Source organism: Crocodylus porosus, unplaced genomic scaffold, assembly GCF_001723895.1.
Source record: "Crocodylus porosus isolate Cpor-Errol unplaced genomic scaffold, CroPor_comp1, whole genome shotgun sequence".
Lineage (NCBI taxonomy): Eukaryota > Metazoa > Chordata > Crocodylia > Crocodylidae > Crocodylus > Crocodylus porosus.
Window position 1 is genome coordinate 930402 of NW_017728934.1, and position 12763 is coordinate 943164.

The 12763-nt window shown below is 45.1% G+C and overlaps 1 protein-coding gene across 2 annotated transcripts in view; it reads right to left on the reverse strand.

Annotated features, from left to right (window-relative positions):
- Nucleotides 1–395: 395 nt before the first annotated feature.
- The window catches only part of KCTD20 (potassium channel tetramerization domain containing 20), a 22462-nt gene continuing 10094 nt past the window's right edge, over nt 396–12763 (reverse strand). Inside the window, exons 2-8 of one of the 2 annotated variants that reach the window (XM_019546234.1) lie at nt 12393–12592; nt 10439–10703; nt 9345–9447; nt 8834–8954; nt 5941–6138; nt 3886–3996; nt 396–3598 (exon numbers count right to left, since the gene is read on the reverse strand). In XM_019546234.1, the coding sequence (XP_019401779.1) occupies nt 3306–3598; nt 3886–3996; nt 5941–6138; nt 8834–8954; nt 9345–9447; nt 10439–10703; nt 12393–12592 (1291 nt within the window). In that variant the 3' untranslated portion in view covers nt 396–3305. The remainder of the gene's footprint in view (nt 3599–3885; nt 3997–5940; nt 6139–8833; nt 8955–9344; nt 9448–10438; nt 10704–12392; nt 12593–12763) is intronic. The other variant, XM_019546236.1, reaches the window with a different exon arrangement.

Below are 12763 nucleotides of genomic sequence, written 5' to 3' on the forward strand. Positions count from 1 at the left end.
CAACAGACTGTGGTCTTCATCTTTTTGTGGGTCCTCTAATCATTGTAGTGCCTAGGGCTATCTCTGGATTTAGGTGAAAAGGGCAGGGTGTGTGAATGTCACTTTTCCTATTCTGTGGAAATACTGTGAGAAATCTGTGCTTCCTTGTCTCAAATGATTTTTACCCAGCTTGGTGCATAGCCAGAACATCCTTTTCTTGGAGCTGTCCAGCCTAATGTCTCTGGGAGGGAGACGTGCCAGGAAGGAAGCATAAGACCAGAGCTGTGGCACTGGAATATGTACAGAGAGGATCAGAAAATAAAACGGGAATCCCTTTTAGGTGCAACATTTGAACAGCTATCATTCACCATCCTTTACAGCACTCTTTCTGTTCAATAAAGGAAATGCCAGCAGCATTACATTTTAACACTTTATTATAGAAGTGAAACCGTACAACTGTAGGGTCTTGTAAACACCACAAGTAACATCAAACTAAGTAAAAAGTAACATAAGACCATTGCCTTGTACCTGAATGATGGATAACAGTAAAAAAAAAAAAAAGTGAATGGAGATATTTAAAAAACTCTTCAGTTGAGTTTGCTCTAGAATAATAATAGTAATAAAAAAATCCCAGTTATCCTTAATTAGCTACAAAACTAGATAAAACTACTTCTGGGGCGTTAGCAAAGTGGTGGATGTAAACTGTTTTGTCACTGAATGTGTCCCCAGTGCATCCAAGGTGGTCCGACTGTATGAGCTGTTAAAGGATTCACATGAGGTGCTGGGTGCCCTCAACTCCCCAAATATCCAATGCTATGAGAAGCTCAAGGCCTGTGCACTGATGTTGGTGACAGTACAAGACACTGAGCGGCACCTGAAGCCTTGCAGTGGACAAGGAGACTTTAGGGGTATTCAGTGTCCTGCAGGTTCAGGCCCTTAACATACAAAGAAATGTAAACTCAAATATCAAGCCAGCTACTCAATATTACACATTAATTAAACATCTAAAGTGATGCAGTAATAAATACACAACATAATGCTCATGGGCAGCTTGCAAGCCCCGTATGTTGGTGAGTAATCATCCCACAAGGTCTACTTGTGTCACCAGTATAAGGAAGGGATCCAAACTGGCCTTAAGCCAGGAAGATTGCCGTTCCATGTAGTCTTCCAATACAATACAAAGAAACAGAAATAATGGAAAGTGTGGTGTGTGTATCATCTGCCTGCAAATGCTTAAGGACACTTCTTTGTCCTGCTCTGAGAGGATTTAGAAGCAGATTTTCAAAAGTGTCTAATGGCATCTGAGCTCCTCAATTCCTTCTACTTTCAGTGCTTGAAAATCTGCTTCTCACAGGCACTTACAGGAAGAGGAAAGGTTTTGTTACGCTTCTGAAACCAGGAACAAACCTCTGCGGAAAAGAAGCTATTTTAGGGATGGTTAAACTCGGATACAAATGGAAACTAGAGCCACTAGCAGGTTCTGTTTTTTGTGTTTTTTTGGCCTACAGCAGCATTCACAAGTCTAAGATATTTTGTACTTATTGTCACTTTTATATATGTGAGGAAAGAAAAAACATTCCTATAGCAGCAAAAAAAAGTCTTTGGTAAGAGCCTAGTTTACAGGTAGAAAATAATGAAAGGCTGCTTGGAAGAATGCCTGTTTCTCACTCGTGGGGAGTGGAGAAGCAGCATTGCTGAAAACAGGTGCTTAGTTGGGTGTTTCAGGGCTGATTCTGAGACCCCTTCCTCCAACTATAAACACAGAAATCAAACAGCCGCTGTGCTCAGAGTTTCCATCCAAACTGGCTGCAGCTGCATTTTTTTTTGCTCCTTTTACAAGAGGAAATGAAGAGCCTGTGTTGCCTTTGCACCAGGATGGGAGCTACAGCTATTGTGAACGTGGAATACGTCTGAACTGATTGCAGCATAACGCAGGCTGTCCTTAACCTAGCAGGAAAACTATGGCAGCCCTTGCTAGACTCCATGCTAAATTACCCTGGTGAGAAGCCAGGCAAACTAACCCCTGCTGAATTATGGGCTGCTGTGGTCAAGTCACATCTGGAACCCATGCCTGCTAGTTGAAACCTAGCTTGGCTATCTGTGTGCAGATACCCTCCTGGATTCAACATGGTCTGGGTCTCAAACACAACCTACTGCAATGAGCCAAAAGCAGGAGAAGTTATTTATACTATTTTTCCCAGGTGCACAGCTACTCTTTACAAGGCTGTTCTTACTGTAGTAATACCAGATCTGCTAATGTTATTCTACCCTACATCCTTTACAGGTCAGACAGAATAAAGTCATGCCATTGCTTTCAAACTGGAGGGACGTAGCCAGCCCTGCAAGCTACAAAGCAGCCCAAATTCTACCGTCAGCTGCTCCTGGGGAGTTCACGTTGCCTTCAGGATCCCCGCTGAACGTACATCTGAGGTTGGTGCGTGAGCCTGATGCAACTGATCGTTGAATCATTTTACTGTCCGCACGGCTGTACGGGGAGTTGCCTTCTCTGCTTTTTTTTCTTAATGTGGGGATTCGGGAAGAATCTACGGCTCTCTAGGGTGCAAAGATATCTCTGATAGGCGACTTAGTGACATTCACTCCTTTGGTAAGACATCATCGAGCTTTATTTCCACTCTGTGATATCTGCTACTCTCATTGAGATCAACAGAAATAAAGTCTTCCCTTAATAAAGAAGTGATTCTGTCTTCAGGAGAACTGTAAGCGAGCAGTTGCAGGTGAACATCCGGAGGCCTCTTGGAACACTAGCTCCATCGTTCTCAAGTACAGTAGTATACATTCTGGATGCAAAACCTGTTGGTAGTACACAGTGTTACACAGTCAGTCACAAGTGTGCTATATTTGTACTTGTTGTACGGAAGGGTGGAATCGGTCTTGCTCTGATGTTTGGTCCTCTTGCAACTGATTATCGTTATAGCAGTGGGAAGCATCTAAAATTGAAACAGCTTTTTAATATTCATGGAATTGCCTCTCTCCAAACAAGAGGCTTCTAACGCTTCTGTTCTTCTTTCACAGGTCTAGGTGAGGATTCAACCTCCATCTCTCTCTAGGTACTCCCAAAGCTGTCAGCAGTGGAGGAAAGAACACCATCTCTTCCTTTTCAAGGAGACATTGCTTGCAATCCTGCCTTTCGACTGAGGGAACATAGCTCGTTATTCACATACTTGTCATAGTACACCATAATATAAGCAATTATAAGGAGGAAGCACCTTGCAAGGTGGCGTGTTCCACATCCTGGGATGAAACGAAGCTGAGGAGTCCCCAGATGCCAGAGAACAACTGGAAGGGGACTTGACCCTGAGCCAGTACTAATCGGGAAGATCATTAGCAGCCACATGAGAGAAAGGTGCATTTAACCTATCCAGTTCGTCCACCTGGGGTGGGTGATGCAATAAAATTTCCTGGTCTTCAGAAGCATCGTCACCCACAGCAACCAGGTTCGTTAGAGATTTGCTTCTCACGCACTGGAAGTCGACATGGCGGCTCTTTCCTTCTTCCTTCTCCCAAGACATCTGGATGAATGGGCGCTGCACATAGTTGTAGATAACTTCTGAGCGGCCTCCTGGCCTCCTTTTCACCTTCTCTTTACATGTGGGATAACCTGAAACATAATAAGCTTGTCAAAATCCACCTCTCTGAGCAGTGCTGCCACCCTACGGACCGCAGTGAGTCCCTGCAAGACTACTGGCAGGGTGAGATCTCGCCTCCAGCGCTCTGTAGACAGAGGCTCATATTCCATATTTAGTCACGGTGGGACGTGAGCCAGGCTCACCGTACAAAGCATCTGACTGTAGGTTCCCACAGACAACGTGTTCCCAGCAAGGGGGCTGGGGTCTAAGAGCATTTGCTGGATTGTTTGTGCTTGCTTTGTTTAGGATTTGTTTTTACCTTCAATGCCAATTCGAATATTTTTCAGCCCACGCTCTTTTAACACGGCCTTTGCAACATCACGGTTTTCGATATACTTGAAGAATCTGTACAGCTTGGAACTGTAAAGGACTTGAGAAACAAAATGGATAATTCAGTATAAGAAATGCATCACTTTCTAGCACTCAGCATTAGTTTACCTGTTGAAATATTCAGCCTCTGGCAACTCCTAGCAAGCTGGGTGTTGACAATGTTGGCCTTAGCTTTTCAGAATTGGTTTTTATTACCTATGAACATACCTCATCAAGGATTTTTGGCTTCTCTGATGTAAGTAGTAATACAAGTTACATAATTTGGGGAAAATGGGTCTGAGAATAGTTGTACAGGTTAAGTGGAAAGTCATGTAACTAGTACCCATCTAGCATTGGATGGGTTTATCACATATATTACTTACTCTTTGGGCTGAAAGGTGAGAAGAGCAAAGCAAATGAATAAACCAGTGCAAGTTACTGTGCATATGTGATTGCTCTTTACCATTGGTTTTACCCCCAGTATGTAAGATAAGCTTACGTGATGCAGCTTTATAGTTGAGGGACTCTGTCTTTCACTGTGAAAAATCCCCCAATATACTGTAGTTTGGTTTAAGCTAAGATCCCTATGCATGGTTTTAGTAATCACTCCTCCTTAGTGTTGCCAGATATTAGAGTTATGTTATTTTTAAGCAAATGCTTTCTCTTTTCCCCTCACAGCCCATCTGCTGTGCACAGTGGAGGCTGCTTAACGCTCAGTTGTGATTCTCAGTCTGAGACGGAGCAGCCATTTCCGTGGTATCAAGCTATGATGCCACTGACAAAAGATTATAAGCACTCAGCAGAAGAGACTGATCCATGAGGTGCTGATTTCAATGGGAGCTGAAGAGTGCCAAGCAAATGTAAGACGCATAGGTAAGGAAGGAAGCTCTTATTCCACTGCATTTATGAGCACTGTTGTGCAGTCCTTTCACAGGCAAAACTCCAATTAATACTGACAAAAGCTTTGCTTAGACTAGGGGTATATATCATAGCATTGGAAGAAGAGGAAAAATTATTTTCTTCCACCCAAGCTTTACATCATGTCAGCAGCATGACTGGATATTAATGAAAAAGAAGGCTTGAAAATCAATTGACATAATTTTTGGATAAAATATCAGACTTCACAGCAATCCACTTCCTCAGCTACTGAAACGTCAACAGAAAGAATCAGGCAGCCTAAAAAAAACCCAGTGTGGTTCCAAGTCTTTGCACTGTCCAGCCAAAAGGGGTTACAAGCCCCACAGAAATTCAACTACAGTACTTGGTAGGCCTGTGTGAAGCAGCTACTATTTGCTTTGGATTCGGATTTGGCCGATTCGGGGGACAGTGATTAGATTCGGCAATTCGAATCACGGGCCCAATTCGATGCGGTCAACATCCCTCCTGAAGTGAGGCGCCCAGAACTGGACGCAGTACTCCAGCTGCGGCCTGACCAGTGCCGCATAGAGGGGGAGGATCACCTCCTTGGACCTGCTCGAGATGCATCTGTGGATGCATGACAAGGTGCAGTTGGCCTTCCTGACTGCGTCCTCACATTGTCGGCCCATGTTCATCTTGGAGTCTATAATGACCCCAAGATCCTTTTCTGCCTCTGTGCTGATGAGAAGGGAGTTCCCCAGCCTTTGAATCAATTTGGACCTTTAAATTGGTACCCTGATTCGATTCGGATACGGAGATTCAGCTGCCAAATCGGGCCGAATCTCCTCCGAATTGAATTACCACCTGAAACTTCATGCAGCCCTAGTACTTGGTTTTGGATGTACAAAAAGACTGGAAACTGCTGATCTGCTCCAGCTGACTTTAGTGGGAGATGCCCATGTTTGCATTTCTGAAGATGAGGTCCCTGCTGTGTTTTCAATATGCAGTTTCTCATCTAAAACAAACCCACATGCAGGGAAACCTCCTTCCCCCTTCGTCACAGAGAGTTCTTCAGAAAGCCATTCACTGGCAACAGTCTTTCTCCTAACGCAGCGTGTGGTTTTTGGAACCAATTGCCTGTTCTTACTTTGTGAATATTCCTCTCCCATTGGAGGTGGGTGGTCTTCATCCCAGTCCACGGTGTCTTCATCTGTCAATACTACAATGTGGCATTCACGTTCTCCTTTCTTGGCACTGTCCACCATGATAGGCAGAATTAACTCTTCCAGGAAGCTATCAAACTGCTTGTGAGCGCCATCATTGGAGAGTTCATGCAACAAAGCACCTAGGTGGAGGTAAGTCAAATCAAAATCCTTCACAGAGCTAGAAGAACTTAGCAATTTATTTATGTTTTATGCCAAGCTGATGCTGTCAAGCTAAAATGGGACCTGTGCTTTGGCAGGTTTCAGATGCATCTTATGGAATCAAATAAAAACACTTGCCTTCCTCTAGCACCGTGGTTCTCAACCAGGGTGCCATGGATCCTTTGAAGGGTGTTGGGATGTGTGAGGAATTAAGTGAAGTGTGAGAAGATAAGCAGATAAATGCAACCTCAGTCTTGTCCCTGCCTGGCCAGTCCCATACTTCTAATGCCCAATTCCTCTGCAAGCAGTGAGCACTGTGGTGTATAAATTAGTTGTTTTTTTTTTAAATGGGGTGCCACTACAGTCACAAAAGCTGTGGAGGGGAGCACAAGTCCAAAGTGTTGGAGAGCCATTTCCCAAGCACTTTGTCTGATGCTCTTAAATACCCGATGAACATGAGTGAATCCAGCCTCAGAAATTCCCTGCAAAGTAAATATTTCCCCCATTTTGCAGATGTGAAACTGCAAATGGGGAGCTGGGGGGTGGAAAGGGTGGGAATCAACATCATGTGTCAGAAATATGAGGCTCTTAGTGAAAATTTCTATTTAGGAACCCAAGAGCTTCTAGTCTAATTGCCACAGGTCCTGGGCATACACAACTCTAATCCTCCTGGTGGCAATGAATATTTAGGCCACTTATAAATATACCTACTCAATACAGTTAGGACAGACTCCTGTTACCTTTGGTGCGCCAAAATGGCACTTACCCAGCTGTGTTAGTGGTTTATGACAACCGCTGCTTGTGATCCTGTTACTCCTGCCATGTGGATATGTGAGCATGTGTACTAGGCACGTGCACCAAGTTATGCACTGGCCAGGCAGGAACATGGCTATACACACACACGTATTTGGTGCAAGTCCTAAGAACAGCCACACTGCATCAGGCCAAGGGTTTATGTAGCCCAGTCTCCTGTCTTTGACACTGGCAGAAGTGAAGGCTACACAGGAAGAGCACCAAACCGGGTATCTGTAGAGTGATCTATCCCCCATTTCAATTCCCTCTCTGGCATCCGCCATTTATTGGCTTAGCAAAGTCAGAGGAAACATCTCTAACCAGTCTGTGCAATAACCATCAATAGATCTATTATCCATGAATATATCCAGTCCCTTTTTGGACCTAGCCATGGTATTTGCCTCCACCACAACCTGTGGCAAGAAGCCAGGGGGACAGTCTTAGGGTACTTGCCCAAGAAGCAGGAAACGCAGGTTCTAGGCCCTTCTTACACAGAGGGGGCTTGAAGTTGGATCCCTCCAGTTTCCCAGCACAGTGCTCAAACCACCAGGGCACAGGTGAGGCATCAGTCAAGTCCCTTCCTCTGGATGGTAAGCCATGGCCACTTGCATTTAATATTCATTGGGGGAAATGGAGGGAAAGCAGTGTAGGGGGAGTTTCTGCCTCAGTGAGAAGCAGGGGCTCAGGCTGGAACCTAGAGCCTGTTTCCAGGCAGAGCACCATGAGCCACAGCCCTCTTTAGCCTGTTCTCTTCCTCCTGGCCCCAAATATCTCCCTTTCTTGGTTCCCCAGGGGTCCAACTTCAAACACCACACTGGAGAAGGGCCCAGGTAATATCTGACCTGTGGCATGGGAGCCAGAGCACTGTGCTGAGTCCTGCTTCCTGGGCAACTACCCTAAGCATCCTGCTACAGGAGCTAAAACAGAGGAGGAACCTCTTTTGTCCTACTCTTGACCCAGTGATTTGCACATGTACCTTGCGTGTGCGTATGTAGCCACATACCTGCCTGGCCAGAGCCTAGGTACAACCCAGTAGTACGCTTCTGTGTCCACAAGGAATGAGTAATGGGAGAATAAAAGAATCACAAAACGTAAGTGTGAAAAACACCCCTTCTGCATCAGGAAAACTGGCACTGAAGTGCACAAAGGGTAACAATGCCACCCACGCAGCAGGAACTTCCTTTGCAGCACCTGCGCTTGAGAAGTCTGGACCAAGTGGCTTGTCCATGCTCACAGAACAAGTCGCTAGGAAATCAAAGAATAGAAGCTGCAAGTTCCCCTCCCTCTCTCTAGCCCCACCACCACCTTGCTAGTTCATTGATCATGTACTTAACTGTATGCTATATCTACAACAAGAGTGCCCCTCCAAAGGCCATATGCACCTCTGATCACTTCCTTAACAACCTGCCTCTATCCTCCAGCTGGCAGCATTAGCCAACCTAAAAATAAGATAAGCTTTAACTTGGATGAAATGCAAATGTTAAGATCATTACAAGGAACATTTTTAAGAGCCTAGATCCAGTCAATGCAGTAAAAAGCATAATGGATTATTATGAATTCTTAATGTAAACTTAATCTGTGCATCACTTCCAGCAATAGCCTGTCAGCGTGTCAACTCTGCAGTCGTTCCATTTTTGCTTTGAGTTGTGAACGCTGCGAAGACTAAGAGCTTGGGTTTTGCAGGACATTAAAGCTCTGTCCCTGGTTCAGCAAAGCAATTAAGAACAGCCTTAGCTTTAAGCATGCAAATAGTCCCAGGGGAGTAAACAGCACTGATCAGATGCTTAACATACAACACTTCATAACGAGCTTTGCCCAGTCAGGGCCAGACTGCTGCTCAGCACATTTCAGGTCCGAGCCCCACCGGACAGGGCTCTCACTTACTGAGGTCTTGACATTTGATCGTGTTAAAGTCAAAGTTGATACAGAGGTAATCACAAGTGTCTCTGAGATCAGGGATAGATATCCCATCTGGACAGTTAATGGTTCCAGTTTTGTAGTAATCCTGCAAATAAAAGAAGGAAAAAGATGGTGTTTGGAAATGTTTTAGAAAAGTCTATTTCTTGTTGTGTCAGCCAGTGCTCATGTGCAACATCCTAAGATATGAGGAAAAACAGGTGAATGAAGCAGTTTTGCCACATTAAAAAGAATTATTCAGGCCATTTACATAGGCAGAAATGGGGTGAGAGCAGAGCCGAGAAGCGCAAACGGTGTCAGTGAGGCAAGAGAGCCGGCAACACAAGAAGCAAAAAGATTCCACGTTGATTCATGTGAGAGAGGGGAAATGATCAGCTGTAATCACAACGTAAGATTTTTGAAGCGAGTGGATGGGAAGGAAGCTCTGCTTTGCAAGCATTACAAAGGGTTGTTTCTACTGCTAGACATGTCTCCTCACCAGGACTGTATGAAACACTGTGGAGCTGATTCCTTCTGCAATTTCATATTCTCCCTTTTCATTTGGCCGCGTGAAGTTATATTCTCTTCCTGGTCCAAACATTCTGGAATATAGGTGCACAACATATGTACAAGCGCATTCAATAAAGCCATAATACAAGCCCTCATCAGGGCACGGCTATAACTCTTATAGTGCAGGCGATGGCTGGTAATCCCATACTTCGGGACTTTTGCTGCTCACCAGTTGGGGCTAGGAAGAACTTTTTCTCTCCCTGTGCACCCCATGAATGCTACTTGTTTCTGGGGCTTTTTCTACCTCCATCCAAAGCCATGCGATGTTAGCCACATCTAAGGCTGAGGTTTTTGACTGGGGTGTGTTGCTGATGGTACCCAAAGGTCCCTGGCTATGGTCAAGATGTTTTTTCCCCACTGATCAGATCGGTTTGAACTGTGGGGCTTTTTGGCCTTCCTCTCTTGCATAGGTCATATGAAGGACAAAGGCTTAGTTTGTCAGCAGCTTGGCAGTAATTGTCCATGTGCTTGCTCTTACCCCCCACTAAATGAAAGCTAAACCACAGCACTTCAGGGGAGGTGAGGGGTTACCATAAGTTTTGCTTTCATTTACCATGGGGTAAGAGCATGCACGGCGGCAATTATTGAAGAGCTGCAGATGACCCATATAGTTTTTTGGTGCCTGCAAGTGTGAACACTTCCAATGGAGGAGAATGCAAGTGGCAGCTGGATATGCATCTGCAAATCCTACAGCAGTGCAGGGGGTCCCTCATCATCTTCTCCTAGCCTGTGATTCTAGAATCTCTGCTACCTTATCCAAAAAACAGAGCCCTGGTTGCACAGCACCCCTGGATGCTGCTTCAGCGTTGGTTCAGATAGAAAACCACTGTCAGCTGCTTACTAGCCTTCCTTCCCCTCTATCTATGTGTCTCCCAGCCAACGTCCATGCCAGCTCTCAGCCGGCTTGATCCTGCTTAGCTGGTGCAAACTGACAGGATCAGAGCACAAGCTATGAAGTTCAGTTCCCTTGCAGAAAGGGCCCAAACCATTTGAAACCTCTTGAAAGTTACTAAAATCACCTACCTTGCCAGCATGGTGTCTGGATGAGCTGTGAAAATCTGTGGATTCACAACAAATCGAGTGCCGTCTACAACTAGAGTCACTTTTTCGGGGGCCTGCATCTGTAAATTGTTGGAGCCTGCAGTGCTGCTCCCGTACCATTCTTGAGAAGTGAAATGTTCTGGCTGTCTTTTACTGCCGTCCTGGAAATTAGAGCCACTTGCGTCCTCAGGAGCGGCTAACAGGTTACTGACCTGGAGACTTGCTGGGTGAGACGCATACTTGAAATCTGCCAAACAGAGACAAACAAATATTGTGACAGTGAAACCTTATTTGCTGGACAGCCTCCCTGAATATTAAGCATGGCAACTCAGTAGGAACACTTTGGGGCAGGTAGGAAGTAGGAGATGCTGGTCTAGATGGACGTGGTGGTGGCTCAAAAGAAAGTCCGAGTACGGAAAAGCACCTGGCAATACACTGGGTGCGTCTACACGAGATGCCTTAACATGCAGTGGACTGCTCCACTGAGCATCAGCGTGTCACGGCAAAAACCAGGCTAATGCGCAGTAGAATTAGTTTACTCTGCATTAAGCACCACAAAAAGTCCACCTTTGCTACTGCATGTTATCACAGCTATTGCGCCTTTATCTAGTACTTCACATAAGAGGTACTAAACTTAATGCGCAGTAGCAAAGGCACACTGATGAATGATGTGTAGACGCACCCTATAACACTGAACTGTAACTTCATTGGGCCTGATTCTGTTGGATTCAGATCCAAGCTTCCCGGAGCCCTCAATCCAACTCCATTTCACATTGCTTAAGTGAACAGAATCAAGGACTGAAGAAATTAGAAGGGGGATAGGAGAAACTATATCAGCTGGGTCCCATCTTTAACAGTCATTCAGAGGAACCAACACAGACTTTTGCTGGCTTAACAAGAGAGGTGGAGCAGAATTATACCATGCATGTTTGAGGATGGTTTGAGATGTCACTGGGGATAGCGCATGCTGAGAAAGGGCAGTCTCCTGCACAGGTCTCATTCAGTTGCTCTCTCATGGCATGAAAGGTAAAGGTACAGCATAAATCCAGCAGCTGGCACCAGTGGCTCCTTCAGTGGTGGGGAGAGTAGAGAGGACAGTTCACTGATTAAGAGGACAGAGTTTTTATGGTCTTGTGGACCATAAAAGGACCCTCACATGACTGTTCCCAGGGAACATTATATGTCCAAGGCCCAGCCTTGTGAGGAAAGGCATTGAACAAGGGAGGCTTCTGTTAAGAATGGTACAGAATAGGTTTGGCAAATGAACAAGGCTGGTTTCAATCAAAGGCTGCTTCTACACTGAGATACGCTACATGTACATGAGATGCAAGTGCTTGTTCAGCAAGAGTATAAAGGCTTGGAGAAACAAATAATTAGAGTGGAAATATTTGCCACTAGTAAGAAATATTTGGGGACAAATGCAAAATATGGGGCTGACTTTGTGAGAGGCTGAATACCCTCAGCAGTAGGTGAAGTCAAATTAGGTGTTGAGAGCACACGGCATCTTACAGCCATTATTTTATAAGTATTAACTGAGGCAGGGAGTGCTCATTTTTAATGAGGGTTATATTCTTAAATATATTACATTGGGCATGTATATATGACTGCCAGGCAGACAACAAAGGCTGGGGGCTCCTTTGGTGAAATCTAGTGAATCCCCTGTTGGGTTTGAAGAGGGGAACTCGTCAATGCTGCAAGACGTTGGCACAGTCCTTCTCTCTCTCATACTGGCCTGGGTAACATGCCGACGGTCAGTTATTTGCACTCTCAAAGTAAAAAGACATGCATTTTGTATACCCCAGAGTGGAGGACATTTAGAAAATGCAGCTTTTAAAAACTCAATGTGCCTTCTGGATTTGTTTAGAAAACAAAGGCCCTGCAAAACCAACACTCTCCAAGTTAGATGTTATAAAGTCAATGCACTCATCATCCTTACCATCATTCCTGGGACCTGCAAAAGTGCTAGGACTTTGGCTGTCTAGGATCAGGCTACTTTCCTCTAGCTCATGGACTGGAATGGTGATGCTTTCTGCAGGGTGACTGCACTCCTGACTTGGCTGGTTGGTGCCCCCAGCACAGTTAATATTCATGCTGGATCTCCGTGACGCAAGCTGACCGCGTTTCCTCAGAGAGGTACTATAAGAGAGAATCACATTAGTGTTAGAAGAAACCTCAGACCTCAGTTCAACTCACCTCTACCTATGGGTGAATCTAGAGCTTATGGAAGCCCATGGGAATCTTCTCCGTGTCTTCAGAGCTCTTCAGATGAGTCCCCCAGAGCAGATATATATCCTCTCATCCACCCAC